Source organism: Phalacrocorax carbo, unplaced genomic scaffold (assembly GCF_963921805.1).
Source record: "Phalacrocorax carbo unplaced genomic scaffold, bPhaCar2.1 SCAFFOLD_32, whole genome shotgun sequence".
NCBI classification, from domain to species: domain Eukaryota; kingdom Metazoa; phylum Chordata; class Aves; order Suliformes; family Phalacrocoracidae; genus Phalacrocorax; species Phalacrocorax carbo.
In genome coordinates, this window is record NW_026990280.1 from 2858363 (window position 1) to 2867346 (window position 8984).

The 8984-nt window shown below is 54.5% G+C and overlaps 1 protein-coding gene across 2 annotated transcripts; it reads left to right on the forward strand.

Moving 5' to 3' along the window:
• Positions 1-1079: 1079 nt before the first annotated feature.
• On the forward strand, positions 1080-5364 carry LOC104044724 (ubiquitin carboxyl-terminal hydrolase 42-like). 2 transcript variants are annotated; one of them, XM_064440092.1, is made up of 4 exons: positions 1080-1499; positions 2109-2309; positions 2764-2874; positions 5277-5364. In XM_064440092.1, exons 1-4 carry the CDS (start codon positions 1475-1477, stop codon positions 5321-5323), a joined length of 384 nt encoding a protein of 127 aa, XP_064296162.1. In that variant the 5' UTR covers positions 1080-1474; the 3' UTR covers positions 5324-5364. The 2 variants fall into 2 exon arrangements, with proteins under 2 accessions (XP_064296162.1, XP_064296161.1); XM_064440091.1 differs by lacking the exon at positions 5277-5364 and adding an exon at positions 2950-3189.
• Positions 5365-8984: the final 3620 nt, after the last annotated feature.

Consider the following 8984-nt stretch of genomic DNA (forward strand, 5'->3'; position numbering starts at 1 on the left):
GCAATACTCGGCACCCTCGGAGCGGGCCAAGGCATTAAACCAGATGCTAAAAAGCTGCCCACAGATGTTTCTCGGGAACTCAGGGGTGAGAGAGCAGCCGGCTGGGGGCTGGCAGCCAGAAGGGTCACCCCAGCGCAGTCGCTGAGGGCATTTCCTTGGTAGCGCTAGTTTAGAGTCGGCCTGTGGCCGTATGGTGGGGGGCAGATAAAATTCCTTGGCAATGACCGTGTAAGAGAGCGAGTGGTTTGCTACGCAGGGCTCATGGACACAGTCCTGTACCTGGGAGGAGTGGAAAAGAAAGCCTTAGGAACCTGAGTGTGCCAGCCGGAGCTGTGAGCGGGAACGCTCACAGGCCTGGCCAGGCTTGTCTTCGCCTGGCCGTGGGGCTCAGAGAAGAGGCGGGAGCTCTGCCGGCGGATGAACGGCCCTTCACCGGCAGCGTGCGGGGAAGCCCAGGGGCTGCCAGCGGCTGCCTACGTGAGCTGCCGGGTCTGCGGCGGCTGCTGGCCGCAGCGCGTCCCCTGCGTCCCCGTGTCACAAAGGGGCGGTGATGCGGCACCCGCCCGGCGCTTGTGAGCTCACCTGGCCAGGGCTTGTGATCCTGAGGAGCGGGCCAGGGAAGGCCAGTTGGGCTGAGCTGGCCTTCGGGACAACTCGGCTCCTGCCTTCGCTCCTCGCGTGGCTCCTCTTTTCCAAGCATTCCTCGTTTCCTGCCCGCTTCTGCCCAGCTTCCATCGTCTCCCAAAGGTAATTCTGATCTGACTTGCAGGGCAGATCATAGAGTAGGTAGATCCAGGGTAAAAGTAGAGGCTGTTCTATACCTTCCGAGCCCTAGGCTGAGCTATTGCACCTTTCTAGCCTGGCCAGATGTCTGCTATGGGCAGAGTTCCTATTTGCTAGTACTTCTATGCCAGAACCCAGTGTAGGGGAGTAGGCGGGTGGCAGCGTAGTCGGAGGCATTGGGGCAGCCTAGAATCACCAGAAGCCCACCCTGACCGATGCAGTAGGAAGGGTGACAGAAAAGGAGTGCGGCAACTGCAGCCGTTGAAGCAGCAGCAGCAGCCAAAAGCCGGTGGCTCCTGCAGACAGGGGGGAAGTGTGGGCTAGAGAGCCAGGGCGGGCTCTGCTGCTAGCGGTGGCAACAGGCCGGCAGCAGGTCCTCTTCAGAGGCGGTGCCATGCACTGGAGTCTTTCAAATGGGCCTTTGAAAGTGCTGGGAGCTGTGGCCCTGTGGCAGCGACGGTGAGGGCGTCAGCCTGCAGCTCCGCGGCTGTTACAGGTACCACTGAAAGAGTTGTGATGGCAGATGCTGTTCTGTGGGTTTTGTTTGAGGGGGCGTTTTAAACTCGTTTTGTTTGACTACAATCCTTCCTTTGCACTCAGGTGACAGGACTGGTGCTTATCTTCTCTTTCTGGAGCGCCTCCTGACACCCTTTGTCATCCAGAGCTTTCCCCTCCGTTGCTGAGAGGAGCGATGGCCACAACGGGGAACGACTCCTGTGAGTAACGGCTTCACCGGCAGGCTTGGGCTTTGCGAATCCCCAAAGGCAGCGGGCGCGGCTGGTGCCCCTTCCCTGAATGCTGACGTGCTGACCACCTGGAGGAGTGAATCCTGGGGCGTTTCCTGGTAGCAGCCAGACCCACCCAGGGGTTTTGGCTTAGACAGCAGAAAACATGTTTTGTCACTCCTCTGCCACTCTGCACAAGCCTTTGAAAGATGTCATTGCTCGTAGAAAGGTCTGACAGCAGTAGGGGTCCCTTCTGTGCTAGGTCCTTGCTTGGTTTTGTCAAGTTACACTCAGGAAAAGGGAAGGCTTGGCCTGCTAATCCAACTGAGGACCCTAGAGAGAAAGGAAGGTAGCCCGAGGCACAGCAATCAGACTGTGGGTTTGCTGCACTTTGGCCAAAGGAAGCGTGGGAACAGACTGTTTTCCAAAAGTGTTTCTTGACCAGCAAATTTCAAGGGCAGTGTTAGGCTTCCCCCAATGTTTCTGTGTTGGAGGTTAGAGCTGGTCATCCTGGGTGCTCCTGTACAGAACTCGACTGCTAAAATAGGCTTTCGTGCAGCAATTTCTTCTCATCTCTTTTCAAATGTCATTTCCCTGCAGCCGTTTCCGAGGGAGCGGCTCCTCCACAAAGGATCCTGTTTCCCCCAGAGAAGATTCGCATGGCCTGGCAGCAACAACAGAGAGTTGGAGCGGGGCTCGACAACCTGGGCAACACGTGCTTCCTCAACTCCGTCCTGCAGTGCCTGACGTACACACCCCCTCTGGCCAACTACCTGCTCTCTCGGGAGCACAGCCAGTCGTGTGAGTCCTTTGAAGAACATCTCCTTGTCAATCTGTTGGGCACTTCCCCAGGGTTCCCAGAGTCTGGAATTTGGTTTAGGAGGACAGCAGCCCTTCTTTCTCAGCCCCCCAGGGCGGTGTTCTTCGAACACTCACGCCTAGAAGCCGCTTGTCATATCTAACTGTGTTCATCTTCAGAAAGGCAGCTCTTTCTAGCCCCGGGTCTTGATCCCTGTTCCTGCAAGTTCAACCCTCCTTGCTTACTGCACAGAAAACCTTGGTCAGTTAAGCTGCCCTCTGAAGGAAGTTCTCTACGCACTAATGTGTCCCGGGCTTGTTGGGACCTTGGCACCTTGGGAGAGGAGGAGCGGAGACTGTCCTTGTAACTTCAAGATCTCCATTAGGTTTCCCATTGCTACGGGTATTTTGCTAACCTGAGAAGCTTCCCTCTCTCCCTCCCTCCCTCCCTCTTCAGGTCGTCAGCAAGGCTTCTGCATGATGTGCACAATGGAAGAGCACGTTAACATCGTCCTGCGTTCCTCAGACAGCGCCATCCAGCCTACGGCTGTCGTCAGTGTTCTCACACGTAAGTCGCTTCAGGTGCCTTGACACGTTCCCTTCTCTTCTGGTACGAGACAACTACGAGCTGCTTCTTTCGTAGGCATAGGAGAACATTTCCAGCTTGGCGTGCAGGAGGACGCCCACGAGTTCTTACGCTACACGGTCGATGCCATGCAGAGGGCTTGTCTGAGTGGCAGCAGCGAGTAAGCAAATTGCCTCTCCAGTGTTCCGAAGCCCTTCGCACTCCTTCACGTAACCCCGTCAAGGAAAACCTGTGCCCAGGGTTTTCAGGCCAAGTAAAACTCCTGGAGGAGATAACTCTCTGCCGCCTTACCATTTATTTCCAGCTGGGACATCTCTTCTGAAACCACCACCGTTGTCCATCAAATCTTTGGGGGCTTTCTGAGATCCAGAGGTACTTTTCCACAACTGTCGCTCTCCTGGAATTGTCTGTGCCCTTCTGCCTGCCTGTGAGAAACGGCTGTTCATGTGACTGGTGTAGTCGGTAGGAAGAGCATAAACCGGCACCGTTGATCTCCCCTGTCGCTGAGCGTTTTGATTTGCCTTCTAGTCACGTGCTTGAGCTGCCAAGCAGTCTCCGATTCCTACGAGCCCTTCCTGGATGTTCCTTTGGATATCCAGGTGAGACGTTTGGATATTGGGGTGCAAATTAGTTCAAGGCCCCTGCAGGGGGCCCAGGTTATCTCCAGTAAAGGCTGTTGACTTCAACCTGTGCGCCGTTACCACGCAAGAGCTTGTTGTTGGGTGGGAAGGGACCTGGACTTCCGTGCGCTTTCTGTGGAAGCCCTGTCAATGGCCTCCCTGTGCCGTGTGCTGGGTTTCAGCTGGGCAAAGAGTACGGGTGGTACCTACAGCCAAGGCGACGCTGTCACACCGCCCTGCTCCGGGCTCCCGCAATACCTGTCTCATTGCTTTTGTTATTTTTGACCACGCGTACCGCAGGCAACTCTGGTGCCCCCCAGGGGTAGCTGTTTGTTGGGAAGATGCTGGTACGCCACGGGGAGCTATTTCTTGGGACGCTGCGTTTCCAGGAGCTTAGCGCTCTCTCCTTTCTTTCTCATCCAGGAATGCTCCTCTGTCACTCAAGCTCTGGAAGGCTTTGTCAGACCTGAGCTGCTGGGTGGTGAAAATGGCTATAGATGTAGCAAGTAAGATCATGCCTAATGACAGCTTCCCAGCAGATCCTGGCTTACGGGATTACACCTCTGGGAGCACTGGCTATGGTTTGACTTATCTGGGAAACCCACTCATGAGCCAGCTTGGAGTTTTTTCTATTTTTTGTTTCCTTCCCCGTACAACTGTTCCACCCGCACCGTCCAGAATTTGGAATAGAATGCATTTGTTTCTAAGATGGGTATTTTTTTCCCCTTTGGCCTGAATGTTTGGAAAGCTTTGATGATAATTTTATTCCTGGCATTGCCTGCCCTGGAGGTGGTCAGCCTTCCTCGCTCTGAAGCTGCCCACTGAACGAGCCCTGTGGCCAGAAGGGAAAAGACACGTCCCCTGTGCGGTGGTGAGCCGAAGCCGGGAGGAGCTCTGCAGAGGGATTTGACAATGGCGGCTTCCTCAAGAAAGCAGTCAACAGTTTCATTTCGAAGGCTTTTTGGGTGCTTGGGTCTCTGTGCGGGAGGCCTTAGTCCTCGGAGCCGTAGCAGCCCTGCTGGCTCTCTGAGCAGTGTCGTGGCTAGTTCTTGTCATGTAAAGACTGTTGCCTGCTGCTCTCCAGAGTGAGGCAGCCTAGCCCGAAGCTACCTTCAGGGAGAGCCTACGGGCTGAAGGGCTCTGCGATGCAAACACGGGCATCGACAGCTGGGCAAAGCAAGCCGTAACTCAAGCCTACCTGGAGGAGGGTGGAGCAGGGAGAAGATAGGTTGCAACAGTCGGGTCTGTGCTTGTCTTCAAGGTGTGAAGAGCTGGTCGCTGCGTCCAAGAGGCTTACAATACATCGTTCCTCCAATGTCCTGACAGTGTGCTTGAAGAGGTTTGATCCTTTCTCCGGCAGCAAGATTAGCAAGGTATGTCTGTGAGTGCGCTGGGACTTTGTCTGCTTGGAAGGAGACCTTTCCCCAAGCAGGATCCTTTTCTCTGGACGTTGCTAGCATCTGCACAAAATGGCTATGGAATGCACCACCTGAGAACAAACAATGCAAGAGCTATGCCTTGCTCTTTCCCGTGTGGTAAGAGGAAGGTTCCGGTGTGAAGATAAGTTCCTACTGTGCTCATCGAGAGCCGGTTTGGCCGAGCAGAGTTTTCTGCCACTTCAGTGGTGAAATGGCAACACCTGCTTTTGATGGAGCGAGAAGATCTATTTCTAGACCTCTAGCCTGTGTTTGGGGAGAAGGTTTTCTCAGGCTGTTTCCTATAGGCTCTCGGGATAATGTCTGAGTCTTCTTGGACTCTCTTTAGGATGTGGAGTATCCGGAATGTTTGGACCTTGGCGCATACACGTCTGAAGCACCTGGAGAACCGCTCCTCTATTCCTTGTACGCTGTCCTGGTGCATCAAGGTTCCAGCTGTCAGGCAGGACACTATTACTGCTTCGTAAAGGTAAAAGTCAATGTTGTGATTTGTGGTGGTGTATTGTGTGTCCTTCCGTGGTGCCCTGCCTGTGTTTTTCTTTTCAAAACCCTGCCGTTCCCCTAAAGATAGCGTTGCCTTTCGTTGCAGGGCGGCAATGGACAGTGGTACAAGATGAACGATGCCTCTGTGCGGCTGTGTAACATCAAGACGGTTCTGCGCCAGCGCGCATATTTGCTCTTCTATGCCAGGTAAGAACAAGTGTGAAAGGGTGTTTGGAATACGCTGCCTCTCCTGTGACTGACCTTGTTGTTGCTGTTGGCCTCCCGTGGGTTTTGCTTTCTGTCCTAGGAGAGCATGACTGTTTGTCCGGTTGAGTTCTGTCTGTCGTGCAGTTTGCCAGGTCCTTCCTTCTCTCTTCTTGCTTGTCACTGCACCAAGCTGTTGCGCGTGTGTAAATCGCCAGCTGCCTGCTCTCTGAGACTGGCTAGCTGCGACAGGAGGCAAAATGGAGGTCCGAGAGGGTGTAATGATGAGTTACTGCTGCTCTGAAAGGGACAGACGTGGCTGGAAGACCATGACTTAATGCCTGGCTTCTAGTGCTGGTTCAGGCTCCTGCATGCCATATCAAGTGCTGCTGGAAAATGATAGGAGGAGACTGAAGCCATGAGGAGGCTGCAAAAACAGCCCGAGACTAAGGTGACTCTTGTTTCTCCAGGCACCATGATTTGACCCCTCAAGCAGGCGCTGGACAGCAAGAGACAAAGAGCACTTCTGTGGTGAGGCTTGGTCAGGTGCCGAAGAGTCCATTTTCTGGAGGCATGGTGGGACTGAGAAATCAAGAAGGTAGAGGAAATATGCAGAGGATCCAATGGGTGAGAAAAACACAGGGCTCAGCAGGAACTGCCCTTCAGCACCGTGGCAGGAAGAGAGTGCGGTCTGACACTGAGGAGGGGGAGAAGCTGAATGGAAGCCGACCAGAGCGGCCGCCTCCCAAGCGGAGGGGCACTTGCTCTGTGGAAATGCAGAAGCGTGCTCGCCGTCAGCTGGCGCACAGCAGTGGTGACCTGCGGGAGAAGCTGAACGGATGCCAACCAGATCGGCTGCCTCCCAAGCGGAGGGGCACTTGCTCTGTGGAAATGCAGAAGCGTGCTCGCCGTCAGCTGGCGCACAGCAGTGGTGACCTGCGGGAGAAGCTGAACGGATGCCAACCAGATCGGCTGCCTCCCAAGCGGAGGGGCACTTGCTCTGTGGAAATGCAGAAGCGCACTCGCCGTCAGCTGGCGCACGGCAGCGGTGACCTGCACAGCTCTTCCCATGGGAAGAGAAAAGGCCCTGCTGAGAGCAGAAGCTCAGGAGGGGAAGGTGTGCACGGCGCGAGCGGCCGCAGAGCAGGCCCACACCCTGCTTCAGTAGGTGACCAGCAGCCTGGGAAATACTTGCTTGAACCACCTGTGCTCCCACCAGTGCCAGTTCACCCAGGGGCTGCAGGCTCTCGCCAGGCAAGTGAGAACCCAGCAGACAGAAAGAGGAAACGCTCCTCTGCAGAGCAGCATGGAAGTGCTCCCAAAAGAAGGTGCAGAAGGGCACAAGCGAGCATTCTGGTGATGTAAAATTGAAAAAGAAACGCAAGGAAGTGAAGAAGGAAGAGAAATCCAAAGAGGACTCGGGAGGGGAGGACGAAAAAGTAAGAAATGTTTGCAGCATCACCAGGAAATGTTGCCTCACCCTTTGCCAGGCGTTTCAGGTGTGTGGCTTATGGAGAGATGCCTTGAGTACTTGTGCCTGAGCTTGCCATCGCAACCTGCGACCGACCAGCAAAGGCTGCAGGCGAACGTTCTCAGAAGAATGCTGACCATCAAACCTGACATTTACGATCAAAACAATAAAGTTGTCGCCATAAGCAAACCCAGCCCGAAGTGGTGCTGCTGATTTCTGTAGAGTTTGACCATGCAAGAAATAAGAGAGGAGTTTTCTGAATGTTTTCAACTTCCTTTGCAAAAGGTGAAGCTTCAGCCAGAGCTGCAGATCACTTGATACTCATTTCTGCTCTCTTTAGCAAGGTGACAGCATGCGGGATGTTAGGTTTCATTTTGACATGAATTTTTCTAGGAAATCTCCCTCCCCCTTCTCTTTTAAAGAAGAGAGGCTGTGCTCACTTTCCCTGTGTTTCTCTCGGTCTTACAGAGAGGAGTGAGGGCTCCTGAGGTAATAAGAGCCAACCGGGAGACACCAGTGAACTACCTCAAAGGAGCTAAGGGCTGTTCCTCTAAGAAGGTGGCACGGCCACCAGCCCAGCTGAAGTGCCTCTACGCCAGTGCACGCAGCACGGGCAACAAACAGGAGGAGTTGGAAGCCACCGAGCTGCTAGAAAGGAGCGGCCCAGTTGCCATTACTGAACTGGCTGGGATGAGTCCCCTGACCGGAGCGCGGCTACCGATGGCTACAGGCTGTTCAGAAGGGACAGGTGAGGAAGAAGAGGCGGAGGCGTTGCCCTCTGCATCAAGAAATGGCTAGATTGTGAGGAGCTGTGTCTGAAGAACAGCCACGGGCAGGTTGAAAGCTTATGGATGAGAATTAGAGACTGAGGCAACAAAGGCTGCCCGATCGAGGGGAGCCTATTGCCCGAGCCTTGTTACTGCAACTACAGGAGGCATCACGCTCGCAGGCAGGCTCTTGTCCTGCTGGGGGACTTCAACTAGCCCGACATCTGCTGGAAAAGCAGCATGGTGATCTGTAGGCACTCCAGGAGACTCACGGAGCACGTGGAGGTTAGGGGTGCAAGATGGGACCTGATGGTCACCAAGTGAGCTAATCGGTGACAGCAAGATTGGAGGCAGCCTGATCAAGTGCAACCTCTAAATTTACTAAATGCCTGCAGAACATGGGAAGAACTTCAAACTGTTCCCATGACTCCTGTCCCTGGATCCCAGGGAGAAGAGACCAGCCCCTCCCTCCCCACATCCCCTCCTCAGGAAGCTGCAGAGAGCAATGAGGTCCCCCCTCAGCCCCCTTCTCTTCAAACGAGACAAAGCCAGAGTCCTCAGCCCCCCCTCACAGGACGTGCCTTCCAGCCCTGCCACCAGCTTTACTGCCCTCCCCTGGACACATTAAAGTACCTTCGCGTCCTTCTCAAATGACAGGCCTCAATTTAAGGGACTGCATTCCTGCATTTGCCTTGCGCAGCCCTTTGCAGAGAGGAAAGCATGGTCTTCGGGTGCACTGGCTACCAGTGCAGCTCTCCTGCAGGAGCGTAGGGGCTCATAAAGACAGGTGGTTGCCTTTTAGTGTGGGATGGCCGCCTGGCCAGCCACCTCCTTACCCCTATGAGCGTTATCAGCCACAGCCTTCCTCTTCATTAAATGCCTGCAGAACTCATTTGAAAACTCAGCAACCTGTGTTCACAGTGCTGGAGAGTCCAGCACGTCCCCACAGGCAGCAGTGCCACGATGTGCATCACACTGACCCACCAGTGTCTCGTCTCTTGTAGCTTTTTCAGTGTCCAGCCTCATTTGGCACTTTCTCCAAGGAAAATTCCAAAATGGGAGCTCAATGAACACCAGCTGTGCTGCTTCTCTTCCCTAGGAGGCAGACAGC